The 19,451-nt window shown below is 39.2% G+C and overlaps 1 protein-coding gene across 1 annotated transcript; it reads right to left on the bottom strand.

The window, feature by feature from the left end:
* Nucleotides 1-1,387: 1,387 nt before the first annotated feature.
* On the bottom strand, nt 1,388-14,586 carry PSMA1 (proteasome 20S subunit alpha 1). Its single transcript, XM_012552486.3, has 11 exons — nt 14,465-14,586; nt 14,091-14,267; nt 12,555-12,599; nt 12,163-12,264; nt 11,926-12,029; nt 6,670-6,758; nt 6,039-6,109; nt 4,523-4,652; nt 3,160-3,239; nt 2,212-2,322; nt 1,388-1,751 (listed from the first exon to the last, which is right to left on the bottom strand). The coding sequence occupies exons 2-11, from the start codon at nt 14,091-14,093 to the stop codon at nt 1,695-1,697; spliced, it is 792 nt and encodes a 263-aa protein (XP_012407940.1). The 5' UTR covers nt 14,094-14,267; nt 14,465-14,586; the 3' UTR covers nt 1,388-1,694.
* Nucleotides 14,587-19,451: the final 4,865 nt, after the last annotated feature.

The raw sequence follows: 19,451 nt of genomic DNA, 5'->3' as shown, positions 1-19,451 counted from the left end.
ACAAACAGGATGTTTATGGCCTTGTCATTCCTTTTTATAATAAACAAATATGGAAGGTCTCAATTTTTAAAAAGTGTTTTTTTCCCCTCGAGGCAATTGGGATTTAAGTGACTTGCCCAGGGTCACACAGCGAGGCAGTGTTAAGTGTCTTGAGACCAGTTTTGAACTTAACTCCTCCTGACTTCAGGGCTGGTGTTCTATCCACTGCGCAACCTAGTTGCCCCCAAAAGTGATTTTTAAAGAAGAATCAGTCCTAGATAATTTGGTGGTTCCTCCCATCCTCTATTCCAGCCTCACTGCCTTGTCACTCTCATTTGGGCCGAGAATAAAGGGCATATACTTTTCCCCTTTCAGTAAAGCAAATTTCAAGAAAATTAAAATCACATTGGCTAAGATGACAGGAAAAAATAATGATGATTGTTGGAGGGGATGTGGGAAAACTGGGACATTGATTCATTGTTGGTGGAGTTGTGAACGAATCCAACCATTTTGGAGAGTAGTTTGGAACTATGCTCAAAAAGTTATCAAACTGTGCATACCCTTTGATCCAGCAGTGTTACTACTGGGATTATATCCCAAAGAGATTATAAAGAAGGGAAAGGGACCTGTATGTGCACGAATGTTTGTGGCAGCCCTTTTTGTAGTGGCTAGAAACTGGAAACTGAATGGATGTCCATCAGTTGGAGAATGGCTGAATAAATTGTGGTATATGAAAATTATGGAATATTACTGCTCTGTAAGAAATGACCAACAGGATGATTTCAGAAAGGCCTGGAGAGACTTACACGAACTGATGCTGAGTGAAATGAGCAGGACCAGGAGATCATTATATACTTCAACAACAATACTAGATGATGACCAGTTCTGATGGATCAGGCCATCCTCAGCAACGAGATCAACCAAATCATTTCTAATGGAGCAGTAATGAACTGAACTAGCTATACCCAGAAAAAGAACTCTGGGAGATGACTAAAACCATTACATTGAATTCCCAATCCCTATATTTATGCACACCTGCATTTTGATTTCCTTCACAAGCTAATTGTACAATAATTCAGAGTCTGATTCTTTTTGTACAGCAAAATAATGTTTTGTCATGTATACTTATTATGTATCTAAGTTATATTTTAATATATTTAACATCTACTGGTCATCCTGCCATTTAGGGAGGGGTGGGGTAAGAGGTGAAAAATTGGAACAAGAGGTTTGGCAATCGTTAATGCTGTAAAGTTACCCATGTATATATCCTGTAAATAAAAGGCTATTAAATAAAAAAAAAAAAAAAAAAAAAAGAAAATTAAAATCACACACAGTAACTTTTAACAATGGAGACATCAAGTGACAAAAGTTTTTTTTGTTGAAACTGTCAAAGAAAAAAAATACCATGATCAGTTGAAACAATTTTATTTCACAGTTGCCTTTAAAATCATAAAGACAAAATGTTTCCCATATAAAAACAGGAGTGCTGATACCCCATTCTTTCTAGAAAATGATTACATCCTCCCTCTTAAAGAAAATGCACCCAGTTATAACCTTTCAGTTAGGTTTCTTGGGAAAATCCTTCCAGGACTGATTCCTAAGAGCGTCTCATTCTGTAACTCTGCATCTTGTTGAAAGCATGGATAATAACTGGCATATGGAGAGAAGTGTTCCTTTTAGACTTGCTAATATAGACATAGACTGGCCGACACAAATCAGTGCTCCATTGGCTCATCAGCCTTCTCTGCAGGTTCATCAGTAGGCTGAGCAGGCTGAAGAGGAAAAACACAAAGAGGACATTCAGTCAACAGCAACCACACAGCAGGTGGTTAGTTCCAGACAGTAAACCAAGCCAAATTCTGAATAACATGGGGTAATTTTTGTTTTGTAAAATTATACTGACAAGAATTAAGGCCTGACCCTAAACTTCCCATCACTGACTCCTACTTAGTGTTAATGTTCACTTAGATCTCACCTCTGTCTTTGTTTTCTGTCATTTTCTTATATTAATGGAAGTACTTTTTCATTCCTACTTGAAACTACTTGATACTCATTCCTATCAAAACAGAATTTACATTCATCTATTCTTTAACCATCATTTAGATTATAATCTGATTATACTTCTGCAAAAGGTTAGAAAAATCTTTTCAATGGGACTGCAAGATATATATATTTTACAAAGGACATGATAGAAAAAAAAAAGTCTGGTTTGCAAGGAGCTCCATGACCTACCTGTGCTTTTCTCTGTGGTCTTTCTTCAAGACCTTCCAGGAAAGGAGACACATCATCATCGTCATAGATTGTGAACTCCAAGTCTTTCCCAACAATTCCAATGGAAACATTCTGGGAAGCAGAATTAAAAAAATATCAAGATACCAAATAAGCTATAAATGCCTCAATAAGCTGCTATTAAATTGACTCTTCCATCTGGAGACAGAAATAAAAATCAGGCCAAGAAACACCCAATTAAGAAAAGAAAGATGGAAATTCTTTATTGGATTTAATGGATTTTGTCTTAAAATTAAAAAAGGGGATGGAATAGACAGTTTTACAAAAAATAAAAATCTATTTAAAAAATTTGATCATTTATAAAGTTAAACTTTAAAAAAAAAATCAGATTATAGCCATATTTTTTCCTTTTTCTGATTTCTGTGAAATATTAGATAATCTACTTGCAAAATTTACCAACTCCCTAGTAGGAAACTTAACATCTAGCAAATGGAAAAAAAAATTTGATTTATCAGCTAAAAGAAATTACAGAATTAATGGGGAAAAAAATACAGCATTTCCTATAACACTAGACAGACCATAATAAATAATACATTTGTTATAAATAATGCATACATAATATAAATATATAATTAAACAATAATAAAAATATTATAAATATAAATAACAAATAAAGCATACAAAACTTTAGATGTACAGTGCTAGCTCTCGCTAGAAAAATTAAGCCCCAGACAGGTTAAAATGTTTACTCAATTATGGCCATCTGGGAAGAGGGCTAGGAAAATTGGGGTTGGAAGGTACAACTGTTTGGTGAGAAGACAAGCCAAGTTACCTCTTCCCAATCTAAAACAAGCTATATGACTTTTATTTCAGCACCATGACGTTAATTTCATTGATGTCATGTCAATTCCATTAATGAATGGAATGTAACTGAAAAGCAGTGAAATTTACCTTTGTAGTTAGGTCCTGTTCTGCAGGAAGTGTTTCCCGTAAGGCACGCAGACCATGCTTCACCAGCTCATTCAAATTGCCTAGAAGGGCAAAAATAAATGAATTCGCTTTCCCTTACAAGTTAAACTTCCATTTATCAAACCTGCCATTTTAAATCCATGTTTTGCCCAAATATTTAGCACTTATCAGGCAAACCAGCCATCAAAATCAGTAACTAGTCACAAATACTTTAATAAAAAAAAAACAAAAAAAAAAACAAAAAAACACACTCATCAACAGCACCTGATCAGTCAAGATTAAGCTTGCCTTCTGGCGAAAATACTCGATGGTTTCTTCAGTTTGTTTTACTATGTGAGGTTACACTGAGGTTTTGGGTCATAAAAACACATAGTCTTTATAGTTAGGCTGTAAGAATGAGCCTGTCTTTTCAATAATGAGGTGATTCCGGCCAATTCCAATGGATTTGTGATGGAGAGAGTGCATCCAGAGAGGACTATGGGGAATGAATGTGGATCACAACATAATATTTGCACCTTTTTTGTTGTTGTTTGCTTACTTTTTGTTTTCGTTCTTATTTTTTCTTCCTTTTTGATCTGATTTTTCTTGTGCAACATAATTGTGGAAAAATTATAGAAGAGTTGTTCATGTTGATCCTATACTAGATTGCTGTCTAGGGGAGGGAATGGGAGGAAGGGAAGGAGAAAAATTTGGCATATAAGGTTTTGCAAGGGTGAATGTTGAAAACTATCTTTGCATGTATTTTGAAAATAAAAATAAAAATTAGAAATTAAAACAAAAAACAATAATTGAAAACAGTAAAATAAAAAAAGAATGAGCCTGCCAGGCAAGCGTTGCCTTCTGGATTAACTTCTCTAATTTCACTCCGTTCTTGCTATTTTCTCTCCAAGATGCCTTACATATAAAGGTCAAAATGGACTCAGTGATAAAAAAGAAATCAGAAAAAAGGCTTAAGGAATTTTAATATACCTTACCCTTAGTCTTTCCTTTCCTATTCCCTACCCCTTTTCCTCACTATAGGGAAGTATAGCCTTTTGTTAGTCTCATCTCTTAGCTCTCTTTTTTATAGTCTTTCTCTCAATTGTTGGAAGTTGAAAGATGCTGATTATTATCAGATTATGGACTTGGCTAGCTGAAGGAGCAGAATCTCAGGCTTTCAGAAAGGCCTCTGAGTAGGGGTAAAGACCAGAGTATGGCAGGGGAAGGAAGGAAGGTAGGTTATATCCGTGGCAGGACACTTCAGCAGAGGGAGCTTTCATAATAAGGTTGTTAATTTTCTTCATTAAAGGACTGTAACTTTCACCCTCTCATTAAAGAGTTGAAAAAGAACAAGCATATGACTTACAGTCACTAAACTTGGACATACACCGCTCCAAGTAAGTACGGGCAGACTGTGAACGGGCTCCAATGGACATAGCCCGACAATCAAAATAGTTTGCAGATGGACAAGTTTGGAAGATGTGAGGACCCATATCCTGCAAAAAGAAAAAAATACATGTTAATTGCTTAAGCTAAATATGCATGAAAAAAAATTCCATGATGTTTATAATAAATCTGGGTATAATGCAATTAAAAGTTTAATATTTCTTAATTTTTTTATTTTTAATTTCTTAATTTCCCTTTTTAATTTTTTAAATGCAATTTTAAAATTTCTTTTTAAATTTCTTAAATACAAAGTACATGATAATTTCACTTTGTAATCTGGAAAAAAGATAAATTTTGCTTAAATAAGAAAACAATTTATGGACAGACTAAAATGCCTCCAAGGAGATAAATTATAGCAAACTCCCAACCACAACCATGTTTACTAGTTTTGGTTTTGTTTTGCAGAAAATATGTATATAAAACATGCTTACACCAGTGGTTTAAATATTAAAAAAAAAAAAAAAAAGAATTCCTCATCTATATGAGCCTATTAACCCAATTCTCAGTATATAAGCATTCAGCTCAAGCTGCTGAATCTGACAGATCAATGAACCTGAAGTCAGGAAGGCTTGAGTTCAAATCCTCAGACACTTGGTAGCAGAGTGATTTTGGCCAAGTCATATAACTGCTGCCTGTATCAGTTTCCCCATCTGTAAAATGGGTATATTAAGAGCACTAATCTCCCAGGATTGCTGTAAGAATCTAATGAGATCATAACTATAAAATCCTAGGGAACCTAAAAACATGGGGGAAAAAATGCTAGCTATTGGTGTAATTGTTATTAAGTACCTTTTGAAGTTATTATTCCATATAATTACCAATGAAGCTCAGAATGACAGTTCAAAGATAACAAAATATCTAACATTAAGAACTCAATTTTTTTTTTTCAGGACACTATACCTACTATAGCAGAAAAGTAGACTCACAGTTCAGAAAGATTTTCAAAAAAGTAGTTGAAAGAAAGTTGAAATAAAGTTTTTCCAATTAAAATGCAGTTTTATAAAAACTCAATTAAGCCAACCATGCTACTCTTTAAACATTTCAGTAAGTCAAAATGTGAATGTGCCTTTTTGCTTCAGACAGTGGTTATTAGTATACATATGAATATGCAAAGGATTTGAGATTTGTCAGCAGCAGAAGGACTTCTAGTGTGGGAACTCCTTCCACCTGCTTCATTACAATGCTTAACAGAAAAGTTCAAGGGAGTTGTCTGGGCAAAGCTCCAATGAGTTGCCTAATGGTCACAGAGCCAGTAAGTGTAAGAAGCAGGACTAAATCTGAATCTTGCTGACTGTACTGCACAGCCTCTGATTAAAAATATGCAAATACAGATTATAGGCATATATCTATATCTGCTTACGAGACGAAAAGCACTTCATAAAGGAAAGCTACTTTAAACATTTAATTTCATTCAATAGAGATGAGTTTGTACTTACATCATAGCCAGCAATAAGCAGTCCCACGCCATATGGTCTCCGGCCGTAACGCTGTGTTGGTATCTGGGTCTCTTAATCTAGTTAAAGACTTTTACGAAATATGCATAAACAGGCTGTTTCTTTTCAAGATGTCTTCCTTAATCTAAGGAAACCATGGGACTCTTGGGGTATCATCATGGTTTAGCTCTCAAATTATACCATTTTTATGATAAACACTAAAAATCCCCCTCATATGCCAGTACAAATTTGTGAAATCACCTCATTTTTTTGTTTGATAAAACACAGTGGTCTGAGTTTTCTCTTTAGACTAAAATTCAACATTTTGGGGTCTTCACCAAATTAAAGCACGAATCCCCAAGGACTCTCTTCTCATGCAGGATGCCATTTCATGGTGCAGAACTTTCAAGAAGCATGAATGTTATGCATTATTTGGGATAGTCTGCTGGGACTTAAAATCTCCAGTTTCCACATGGCTCCAGGAGCAGTAAGTATGCGCATATGCACATGTATGTGGGATTCTAGGCAACATCAGTCACTTTCAAGGATGTGGTCAGAGGCAACCAAATCCCTTGTCTTAAACACATTTACAACTTCCAAGCTCATACCCATAACTATTAACACAAAAAGATACTGCTTCCAATTAGAGAAACTAGGCGAGACACCGGAAGAGGTCTATCAAACACAAATCTGGAATCCAGACACTCCTGACGCATGAAGTTGCTAGAAAACAAAAAAAGTAGAATTTTAGAACCCAAGACAATTTCTCCAAATGAATATGTTGGTTTAATTTTATGTGACTTTGGGGATTCTTTTCAGACTTTGACAAAAATCAGGAAGATTCCCTTTTGAAGCCAACAGGTCAGAATTATTAGATCAATAAAGGTAAATGTACTGAATTATAGATATATGATAGAAATAGATACAGAATTATAGTTCTCAATTTGGAATGTATAAATCCTCCAAGATGTTGTTATAAACTTGGATGAGAAAAATTACATCTTTATTTCTAAATGACATCTAGCATTTTCATTAATGATTTTAAAAAGAGGTCCATTGCTTTCATCAGTGACAGGATTCTTGACCCATAAAGGGCCAAAATTTCCTGTTCTGTATCTACAAGGGCAGATTGTCTCCACTGAAAAGTAAAGAAAGAACCTGTAAAATGTGTGATGAGAAGGCAGTATGACTCTTGAAAGGTAAAAGTAATTTCTGATTGATCTGCTTCCGTTTTTTCATGAACAGAAGCTGTTGTGGTCTCCTTCCAAGCTGGTTCTTATTCTCACCATCTGTGTGCCTCAGCCAAACTTCTTCCTTGGGTTGCTTTGGTGACCTTACTACCTTGCCAGCAACTTATTGGGCATCTGTCTGAATGTCCCAAAGGGATGAGGCTTAACTCAGTATGTCAACATGGTTGGGAGAGAACGCACTGGACTCAGAGGCAGGAGGCCAGGCAGGCCTCAATGTCCTATCTGTACAATGAAGGGACCCTTCCAGCTCGAAACCTCCTAGGTCTATAAAAAAGTGGCTCTTCCCCTTTCCTCACCTTCTGCATTCCTGCTGAGGTATCACTTAGCTCTCAAAATGAGGAGTCCCCTGGGACTCCTGGTCTTCCTCAGCACCATGTCTCCTGTCTTCTCTTCCCAGTCTGCCACACCGTTCCTTCAGTTCAGCCTTTTCTTGTCTTTCCTGCACTATGCAATCCTGTCCCACCTATCCCTCCCTAGCAGATTCCCTCTCCTATCCAGCCCTCCCCCTTCCCCTCCTCTCCCCCCAGAAAGCCCTGACCATGTCTGCTCTCCTCAAGGAGCTGCAGTGGCTCCTTGTGGCCATTGTTTGGCTGACTAACCCATCTGTTATCATGTGACTCCCCCTCACTCACAACAGATTCCAAACAGACCAGCATGGCTCCGCCTCTGCTGCCTGCTGGCCTTTGGGGATTTCCTTCTCTCCATGAGGCCTTGGCCCTGCCTTCTCCCAACCCCAAAGTGCACCATTCTTTATATTTACTTATTGATGCTCCATGAGGGCAGGCCCCGATTCGTTTTTGTGCCCCCAGTCCTTGGCAGGAGATTTTCACTGGAGGGCACTTAGTAAATATTTGTGGAATGGGATCAGTAAGTGTATCCAGGGCCTGGGATACATGACTCCCTTCCTGTGAAGGTACAGAACACTGGGATGGCTCTGTGTACTGGAGAAGAAACAAGCACTCAGATAAATGTGTTCTAAATTAGAATAGGAATATAAAGTGCTGTGATCAGAGCCTATGAAAAATGAAGGTGCTCCAGAAGCCCATAAAAACAGGATCACCCTCTCCAGAGATGAATGTTGAGTGCCAAATTGATCTTTAATTTTTTATAAGTAATCTAGAAGAAAGTATGCAGCAAACCTTCCAAGATGGCAGCTCACCCTGAGCTCTCCTAGGAGCAGAGTGCCAGGCTGCCACAAGCACATAGCATGCTACAAGTCCTCAACCAATACTGGCTGAATTTTATCGACTAAACTATGTGAAGAGCATCTGAGGATGTGTGAAGAGTCCAAAGAGTGGCAATCGAGCTTCATAATGAGCAGCAGATGCAAGGTAGTATATTTAAGGAAAACTGTTCCAGGTTATACTTATAAAATTACAGCTGAGGAAAGGGGCTGAGTAGTCACTGCTGGGAGTTTGCTTTTATTGTGCTGGGGCCAAGATAAAGCCAACATCTGAGGGCTGCCCGCTAGTCACTTAACTGGTAAAGGGTTTAGTTGGGACAGTCTTTGGCCAAGGAAATGCTAAGCACCAGCAAAAATTTGGGAACCAGAAAAAAACCTGTAGGAAATCATGGTCTATCTGCCTAGTGTGTTCCATTTTAGCTGCTGCCCCTCAACAAAAGGGTTGTTTGTCCTTTGTTTTGGAGAACCAATGACATCAAGGGTAACATCTCAACTCGCAGAAGAACTGGATTTAGGTTAGGCAAAGTTGTACCAAGGTGTCAGCTTCTCTCTCTTCCTGAGTCATCAAAGTCCAGCGGCAAGACAAGTAGGGATGCCAGGGATGCCAATGGATGGCACCAGCAGATTTAATGCTGGTCAAGCTCCAAAGGTTCCAAAACACCCGCTTCAGCCACTTTCATGGCCATTGGAACAAACTGTTCTCGTCCCCCTTCCTCAGGGTTAAGTCCTCACAGGCCCGAGGGTCACCAAGAGGACGCGTGACCAGTCTGAGTGGGTGTGACTGCGGCCCAGGCTGCAGCTTCTTGAAGCCCCAGTGGGAGCTGGGTGAAGGCGGACACCACAGGTGGAAGAGTAGCCCTGAAAGGGGGTCGGCAGTCCCTTGTGTCAGAGGTGCGAGTCATGCCTGAGCACCTTGGACAGAAGAAAGCAACTGAAGAGATCAGCAAAGCAGTATGGTAGGAAAAATGCCGGGTCAGGACTCGGGAGCTCTGACTTTCAATCCCGCATCTGTCACTAATCAGTTACATGACTCTGGAGGAATCACAAGAAGATTGGACCAGGATTCTAAAGTTCTAGGAAAAGGATTTTGCACAAGGACATAGTAAAAAATGGCCAAAACTTAGTTACGGAAAAGTGTTAAGAGAAAAGGGATGTGAATAAAGTCTCCAGAACTACAGCCCAGGTACCTAACACTGAAAAAGCCTCAACACAGACTTCTCCGATAAATCCCAGAGAAACAGGGAACACTTAAAGCATGAAAGCACTTCCTTCTCCATCATTCTAGAATACTATTTGAATTGTACAGTCTGATGCTCTAAGAATTGCTACTTTAGAGGGTGGCAAAACAAACTGTTGAATATATTAATGATATGTAACAAAAGGTTTTTTTTTTTTGATATACATTCACACATATGCCTAAGAAGGGTTTGTAAAATAACCTCTAATGGATCTGTCACGCATGAATTTAAGGGAAGTTGGGGATATCTGGAAAACATCCTTAACTTTTTGAAGACAACTATGTCCCACCAAAATGCTTCTCCCAGTGCTAATGTCAAACTGAATGAAGTGTTTGTCTGACTCAAAACAGTTCTAAAAAGAACAGAGATATTCTATATAATGCAAAATATTTCTGGTAAATAAGTCCTCTATATCTCAAAATGTAATTTGGACTAATTTTACAGCTGCAGAGAAATAAACCACCATTTAAAGAGATATTCAGCTAGTTATTCACAAAAATAAATAGGTGGCTAAAATGGTATACTTCTTTAGAGACTGCTTTCTGGGTATGACTGGATGTTTGTGTATGTATCTGAGTTGAAGACAAAACTCTTATTGCCTAGATGAAAGCAAACATGAGGTTTCTGTTTCACTTTCTATGACCAAAATGAATTATCTGAATAAGAGTTTCTTCCTTGATTGACACGAAAATTTGTTTGTTGACTCTGATTCATAAGTAAAATTAAAAAAACATAAGTTGGATATATATTATTTTTTAAAAATAAGCTGATTTTTTTTGGGCAGAGTCCCAAAACAAAACAAAAAAATCAAACAACTAAAACCCATCTTCCTTAATGTCTATCTGATGTGAAGGAAGGGGAAGTTCTCTTTTAGCAATATCTGATATCAACTCCTCTCCATTTAATTAGGAAACCACTAAAGCCATAGGAAACTGTAACTAGGAATCATAACCAGGCAGGCCCCAGGATACAATATTCTGCTTTGACCATCAAGCAGGAGAACCTCTGGCTCCTCCCTGTTACTGTAAACACACCTGCTCTCCTCTCCCTCTTGGATGAACAAGCATCACTACCATGAAAGGTTAACAGTCTAGTGCCCCATGTCTCTCTGTCACTGTGATTCTATGGTACTATGTGCTTACCTTTCCTCAAACCATCCCACTTTCTCATAACCTTCCATTGCACCCTCTGGAACTCTCGTTCCTTTGTTAACAAAATTCCTTTATACCTGTGCCCTTCCCACAGAAATGAGAGGATAAATAGTCTGTATTTGATTTTTATTTCCATGTTATTTTCTACTCATAGAATGCAAACACTTTGAGGACAGGGACAGTTTCATTTTTGACTTTGCATTCCAGATGCCCAGAACATAACACATAGTAGGTGCTAAAAAATCCTTGTCAAACTCTTGCTCAAAGTTATTGAATATAGGAGTTTGGATTCTCATCCAGGTGTGTGATAGTCGTATAAGTAATAGCTAACATTGACACTGCACTCTGAGGTTTGCAAAGCACTTTACATACATCATCCAGTTTAATTCTCACAACAACCCTGAGATGCAGGTGCTATTATCTACATGTTACAGATGAGACAACTGAGGCTGAGAGAAGTCGAGTGCCTTGTCTAGCGTCCCACAGGCAGTAAGAATGGTAGCAATTCACATTTCTAAGGCAGCTGCTTGGTGCCAGGTTCTGCCCCAAGGGCTTTATGACTGTCTCACTGGATCTTCTCAACAACCCTGGAATAACCCGGTGCTAATATTAGGATTAAATGACTTGCCTGGGGTTCCACTCAGGTCTCTTCCCCAATATTCCACATGGTCTGGCTCAGAGAGCATAACTGCCTTCCTTCAAATGATTGTGGAAGCACAATAAGTTGGAAGGAGCTGTAGAGATCGTCTAGAGGTTTGATGTCAAACTCAAATGGAGCCCACTGACTTCTATCTGCCAATTACAAGTGCATCTGGTTCAGGCGGGTTTACTCCTCTGATCTGGTCCGAGCCCTCTATCTTGGAGAGAACGCCAAATCCAGTGCTTGGCACTCTGTCAAACTGCCTCCTCCACAGTAGCTAAATAATAGCCCTTAAGATGTGGTTTTGGCCATCTCTCAAAAAAGTAAATGCTAATCTGAGTATCATTTGGCAGAACTTGTTGCTACACAACTCAGAAAGGACATTATTCTCCTAGCACAGAAATGGCCCCCAAACACTCCGTACTCACCACAAGAGCCTAGCATCAGCAGTGAGCCCAGCAATTGAGATTCCAATATGGTTATCAACATGTAGAATTTTTTTCTGATGAGCTGCCAGTTCTGATTGTGCCCTCTACATATGTGGAGACAATAAGGAAAAAGAAAACAAATTTTAGTCTGTTATTCTGCAATGAAATTTGAAGTTATCAAAGTTTCTAAGAAGGTGAAATATTTATTCTAAAAATTCAATCTTCTACTTTACTTACCTTCAAAGCAACCAGTACAGCATGGGTTTTTGATTTCAGGCCCACAGTAGCTGAGCCTTGTTTGACAGCTTCCATTGCATATTCTATTTGATGAATTCTGCCCTAAAAAAGAAAAAAAAGAGGAAATAATAAATATTCTAGAAACTCTGTAATGTGAAATCAATGTATTATTTTATATATATAGTTAAATCAAGTCTGTCAATTTTTTTGCTTAGCTTCCAATTTAGTAAAAAATACAAAGTTTCAGAAATATCTACAGAAATCTATCACCTTCCATTTACTCAATGAGATTTATGCCACATGATAGGATCTCATGAGATGTGTTCTTAATATAGTTTTAAAATCACCAAGATATTCCCAACAATCGAAAAGGAGGGGAATTTTTTTTTTACCTGAGGGCTCCAAACAGTGACATCATTGTCATACTGGTTACGAAACTGAAAGCAAAGGAAAAACTGCATTAAGTATAAAGGGCATCAGTGCAAATCCTAGCTGTTGATCTAACAACACATATCCTTTCTTTTTCTAATTTTCTTTTTTTTTAATATTTTTTCCCCCAAAACATATGTATAGTTTTCAACATTTACCCTTGCAATTTTTTTTTTCTCCCTCCCTTTGCCCCCTCCTCTGGAAGCCCAGTAACCCAATATATATTAAACATGCGCAATTCTTCTATACATATTTCCACAATTATCATGCTGCACGAGAAAAATCAGATCAAAAAAGAAAAAATAATTTCCAATATTAACCTCAAAATATATTTATTTCACTGAATAGTTTAAAATTTTAGCACCCATTTAAAAAATTTTTGAGTTTTGAATTCTTTCTTCCCCATACCTCCTCCCCTCCATAAAAAGAAGGTAATCGATATATTACATGTACGTGTTAAATCATACAAAACATTTCCATGTTGTTAAACATACAGGCTCTCTCAAATTTCCATAATGTTCCAACTCAGCTAATAATGCTCATGGTTCACGCAGAGATAGGAGAGATTTTAAGAAATCTTAGTTTAAGCCCCTGCTTTTAGAGAGGAAGAAGCAAAAGCAGAGAGGTCGATACACAGCAGTTGCCTACCTTTGTGTATTGGATCCCAGGTCCCCTAACTTCAAACCAGCAGCTCTGTTCACGATAGTTTTTAAGGGCGCTCCCCCCCACCCAGGGCAAAAAGAGCCGTCTGACAAGAGATCGCGCAACGGGAGGGCAGGGAGGGCACGTTCCCTTGGGCACGCTGCGTAGTAAGGGCAATGTGTAACTTTCCAAGAAGCAGAAAGGCTGCGCTGCGCGGATACAAACAATCGCCCCCAGCAGGCGTCGGGGGCTCCCTCTGCCAAGACTCCCCGGGACGGTGTCAGAAGCTTCCGGGGAGGGAAAGGATGCAGGGCCCTGCCATGAATATTCATATTCCTCTCGGGTCAATTTCCGATAATATAATGAGGAGGGGGGGGGAATCCGTGCGCTTTACAATGAAGTCATTTGAGAGCGCAGGGGGACTGGGCCGAATGGTCTTGGCTGAGGCCCTGTCCCGGCAGTCAGTGATGGCCCGAGGGGTCAGAGAATTGAGGCCCTTTCCCACTCTGGGTCTGTTTCCCCGGAAGTCAAAGGGTTGGACAGGAAGGCTGGGTCGTAAAGCGGGGCGACCCGTGGGGGACAGACCCCCCCGCCCCGGGAATTCCACCCACGCGGGCCCCGGAGGGCAAGGAGCCGAGGCCGAGAGAGCGGGGCCGCCGGCGGGAGGGCGGGCAGCAGCAGGCCGCAAGCGCCGAGGCCGAGGCCGGGCCAGCATCCGGCCCGACATGCTGAATCACGGCTTCCCCACCAGGCCGAGGAGCCCGGTCAACTTACGCCCGCCGGCAATCCCTGGAAGGATGCGGCGCCCCCCCCCAGGATCCCTCCCCCGCTCCCCTTCCATGCTCCCCCGGACGCACCATTTTCTCTGTGCTGGCTAAGCGCAGACCTTCTGTGGAGCGGCGGCACCGGGCGAGTCTGCTGCTGCTCTGTGCACGACAAAGCGGGTCTGCGGGGCGGGGCGACGGCGGCTGCGGCGCAGGCAGGAGCAATCCAAGAGAGAGACATCGATCGGCTCCATCGCTTTTTCTCCCTTCCTGCTAAAAAACAAACGGGATCGAGGCTCAGCCTGGGCGGGAAATCCGTGCACTTCCGCCAGGCGCTTTCGAAGCCTGGAGCAAGGATGCGTCCAGGCAGGGCCTCCTTTAAATTCGGGTCCATCCCCCGCCCGGCCTCCTCAGTCTCCTCCTCAGGCCCAAGGAAAGAGCCGGGAGACCCCTCCCTCTCTGGTGACCTGGGCCCGTGCGGAGCCGGAGGCGATTTCCGCCCCTAGGGACGCCGGGTATTTGTGTGTGTGTGCCCCGTGCTTGTCGGAACCCCCCAAGTGCCGTGGAAAGGGCCGCCGGTTACGGTTAATTCATTGAACCGGGGAGCATTATACGTTATCTCTCACGGACGGGGTCACGCTCTCGATATTTGGACCTGCTGCTATGTATTATGGGAGTGATTATAAAATGGGAGGCGTTGCCCGAAAAGACGCTATTTCGTTTTAAAGCGTTTTAAAACGCTTTAATCCTGTGTGTGTTGATGATTGACACTAAGAAAGCACCGGATGGAGTAGAGGAAAGCCGTAGAGGTTCGTTTCTGGCAAGGGCGTGCCAAAATTCGCCCGAGATTTTGAAAGGCAACTTCTGATCGCTGTTATCCCACAAGGCAGAGATTTTTAGCCCGGCTGTGGAGGAGTCCAACAGAAAACTCCGGCCAAAGAGGGATTGGGGGGAGGCCCTCCAAACCCTCTTGTTTCTGGGTGATAAGGTGCTGTTTGCACCGGTTCCCAGAACATTCTCTAGCTGAGAACCCTAGTCACATAGGAAACACCGAATGGATGAAAAATGCCAGCTGTTACATGCAGTTGAATGGAAAACGTATGGAGCTTGTCATCAATATGGATAAGGATTTTTCACTCATTGAGACCGCTAGTTCTGCTCATCATTATTTTTTCAGACTATTTCCCTGCTCAAGTCCTCCCTTTCCAGTATGAGCCCTAAGTTAGTCAATTCAAACTCCACACTGTCTTCTACTCTCAAAATCTCTATTACCACTTATTCCTTGCCTAAGGCTTGGGTAACTCCCTTCTTCTGCCTTGTTTCCTCCTATTCATATGCTAAATAGAGATGGAGAAAGTCACACAACTTTGTTAATTGTGTTCATTATAAATTTGTGTCATCCAACTTTTATCCCTCCCAGAGTACTTCTCTTATTCTTCACATAATTTATTTCAAATCTCCTTTTCTCTCTTTAAATTTCTCATTTCTTACTTATTGAGAAAATTGAGACCATTTAAAAATGCCCTTTGTCTTCTACAATTTTCACCTCGAAACCTCTTGATAGGGTGATGAGGTTAGTGGCAATAACAGAGTTGCTAAAATCTCCTTTTGGTCGGTGGCAGGTTCAAAGTGAAAGAATTCACTTATCCTGGAATATTATTGGCAGAAATGAAAGTTTATTGTTGGACAGAAAGCCAGTTTTGCTAAGAGACTGACTTCTATAGTGGCAAAATCCTATTAGGGAAATGGATTCGGGTACTGAGAAGAGAATGCCTTCTCAGAGGGCAGGGTCCTAGCAAATTGCTTGGGCCTCTGCAAGGAGTGAGTCCAGAAACTGAACTTTAAAAGTAGTCTTGAGGTTTCAAGAAGCCAAAGTTCCCAGTCTAGATGCTTATTTTGATGTTTCCAGCCCTGATCTCCTATTGCAATTTTTTTTTATAATTATTTTTATTGACAGAGCCCATGCCAGGGTAATTTTTTTTTTTTACAACGTTATCCCTTGCACTCACTTCTGTTCCGATTTTTCCCTCCCACCCTCCACCCCCTCCCCTAGATGACAAGCAGTCCTGTATATGTTGAATTTGTCATAGTATATTCTAGATACAATATATGTGTGCAGAACTAAACAGTTTTCTTGTTGTTCATTTCCTATTGCAATTAACAATAACAAATAACAATTAACAATTGCAATTAATAACTTCAAAGGGGTGCTTTTTGACCAGGATTTCTAATTGAATCAAAGGGTCTGGCGTCCCCGAAAGATAACTTATCTAGCCTTCCCCAGAAGGGGCTAAGACTCCAAAAGGGATCACAGATCAAAAGGGAACACAGTTTCAGAGTAATGATTTTAAAGAGAACACAGTTTCAATAAAAGGGAACACAGTTTCAGAGTGATAATCTTAAAGGGAACACAGCTTCAGTAAAGGGAACAGTTTCCCTCCCACTTCAATATCATTTCTCACTCTCTACCTTTCTCCCAATTTCTGGTCATGAAGTGGTCCTTTTTAACATGGTCAGCTCTAATAAATGTATCCTTAATTTAATCCCTTTCCTCCTCCATCAGATTATAAACTCTTTCATCCTCATTCTCTCAAGTTTTCAAGTCTACTTCTTACTATCTTCAAATATTCCCAAATTTCTCACATCTTAAAAAAAACAAACAAACTCTTAAATCTCTATTAGATCTCAAAATTCCTTCATCTATATCTCATTTCCCTTTCTTATTCAAACTAGAAAAAGTTGTTTACTTTTAGTACCTCTAATACTTTTCTCCCTTAACATTTTGCAGTTTGGCTTTTCACCCTATCACTAAACTGACAGTGCTGTTTCCACAATTACCAATAGTCACTTAATTGCTAGATTTGATAGTCTTCAGTTCTCAACCTAGATTTGTCTCCTGAATTAGACACTTTTGACTTCCTCCTCTTCTTGGACTCTTTCCCTCTTTGGATCTTTATGGCACTATTCTCTCTTGATTCTCCTACCTGTCTAACCACTTCTCAGTCTCTGCTGGCTTTTCATGCATAATTTCTAATTGTGGATGTTGCCCCAGTTTCTGTCCTAAGTCCCCTTTTCTCTCGATATTTTTTCTTAGTGACATTATTATCTCTCATGGGCTTAATTATCATGTCTATCCAAATGACTTACAAATCTATTTATCCATTATTAGCCTCCTCCTTGAACGTTAATCATCACTATTTATCTATTGGCTAGATGTTTTAAGCTCCACCCCCCAAATTATATCATCTATCAAACCATCCCTCTTGATGGTCTCAAATTCTTTCAAAGATACCATCATTTTTCTAGTCTCTAGGTTTTTTTTTTTTCCCCTGGATTCACCACTGTCTCTCACATTACATATCTAATATCTAATTCATTGCCAAATCTTGTTCTTTCTATTTCTACAATATCTCTTGCAGCTCATCTATTCTCTACTATCTGATCACAACTACTACTTTAGGCAGGTTGTCCATCATCTTTCATCTAGTTTATGGTAACATCCACTAATTTGTCTCCTTGCACCAAGTCTTTTATTCTATCTTCTATACAGCTGCCAAATTGATATTTTAAAAAAATATAAATAGTATTTATTTTGCCAATTACATGTATAGACAATTTTATTTTTTTAAATGTTAGAAACTGCATATATTTTATTTCTTTTTTTTCTTTTAAATAATTATAACTTTTTATTGACAGAGCCCATGCCTGGGTAATTTTTTACAACATTATCCCTTGCAATCACTTCTGTTCCAACTTTTCCCCTCCCTCCCTTTACCCCCTCCCCTAGATGGCAAGCAGTCCTATACATGTTAAATATGTCATAATATATCCTAGAAACAATATATGTGTGCAGAACCGAACAGTTCTCTTGTTGCTCAGGGAGAATAGGATTCAGAAGGTAAAAATAACCTGGGAAGAAAAACCAAATGCAAGCTGCTTCTGTCCATTGTTGATCAATTGAAACTGAATTAGATCTTCTCTTTGTCAAAGAAATTCCACTTCCATCAGAATACATTTTCATACAGTATTGTTGTTGAGGTATATAATGATCTCCTGATTCTGCTCATTTCACTTAGCATCAGTTCATGTAAGTCTCTCCATGCCTCTCTGTATTCATCCTGCTGGTCATTTTGTACAGAACAATAATATTCCATAACATTCATAATGTATAGACAATTTTAAACAACCATTTTAATAAGATTTTGAGTTACAAAATTTTCTCCCTCCTTACACTCCCCCCTTCCTAAGACAACAAGCAATCTGATATAGCTTATGTGCAATCATATAAAACATATTTTTACCAGTTGATATTCCTAATGATCAGGTCAGATCATATCTCTCACCCCTCCTCAATAAAGTCTAGTCATTTCCTATTTCCTTTAGAATAAAAAATTCCTCTCAGTTTTTAAAAAGTCCTTCATAATCTTATTTCCACCTGCCTTTCTACTTTTACAACAGTATATATATCTTTTTGGTTGATTACCCTTCTTCAAGGGTTTCCCCATTCCAATTTTCCACTAAGTTGCCAAAGTGATTTTTCTAAAGTGCATGTCACCTTCCTATTCAATAAAGTTGAGTGTCTTCCTATTAACTCTAAGATCAAATGCAAAGCATCCTGTTTAGCATTTAAAGCCTTTCACAAACGGACCTTTTCCCTATCTTTGTAGTCTTCCTTCTTATAATTTTGTCACTCATATTTTACAATTCAACAGCTACCTCCATGCTATTCCTTCAGGATAGTTCAGATATTACTTTCTTTAAAAGTCCTTTCCTGATTCCACTTACCTCTTCATACTAGTTCCTTACCTTTCATAGGCTCTTTTTATATCATATCTATATCTATATATATCACACTCTTAATTCCTTGAGGCAGGAACCATGATTTTGCTTTTTTTTTTTTTTTCCCCCTATTCCCTGTATTTAGAATAGTACCTGGTACTTAGTAAGTATTTAATACAATTCATGTTGACGATCCCTCCAGACTTATTGTTACTTATCTTCCCAAACTTTTGAGATCCAGTAACCCTTGTCTCTCTATTTGTCACATAGGCAATCACACAAGCCTGACAGTTACTCTTTTTTCTTACACTTTACTAGGAACTAGTATGAAGAGGTAAGTGGAATCCTCCTTTTTTTTCAAGATGCAGTTCAAGTCATCACTGTCTATATAGGCCTTTCCTCATCCTTCCTTTCCTATAACTACCACATATTTAACTACTTTGTATATTGTGTTCTTTCTATTTATTCTCTGCATGTATGTATCTGTACATATATATATCTGTATATACTCATATGTAATGTATGTTAGAATGTAAGTTCTTGAGTATTTCCAGAGCATATTTGTCATAGTGCTTCATCCACTATAAAAAATTAATGTTTGTTGATTGATTCGTATATAAACTGTTTTATGTATAAGAAGTCTATTTCCTTATACAGTTTTACTAATATTAATAA

This window comes from Sarcophilus harrisii, chromosome 6, assembly GCF_902635505.1.
Source record: "Sarcophilus harrisii chromosome 6, mSarHar1.11, whole genome shotgun sequence".
Lineage (NCBI taxonomy): Eukaryota > Metazoa > Chordata > Mammalia > Dasyuromorphia > Dasyuridae > Sarcophilus > Sarcophilus harrisii.
The sequence above is the reverse complement of the archived record's forward strand: the minus strand, read 5'-3'. Positions and strand labels throughout refer to the sequence as shown.

What these genes read in the sequence shown, in the direction of transcription:
- PSMA1 (XM_012552486.3), bottom strand. An exon ending in CTGTACTGGTTGCTTTGAAG is followed by an intron (nt 12,030 to 12,162) that starts GTAAGTAAAGTA and finishes CCACATATGTAG; the next exon opens with AGGGCACAATCAGAACTGGC. An exon ending in AACAGGACCTAACTACAAAG is followed by an intron (nt 2,323 to 3,159) that starts GTAAATTTCACT and finishes TCTGCTTCCCAG; the next exon opens with AATGTTTCCATTGGAATTGT.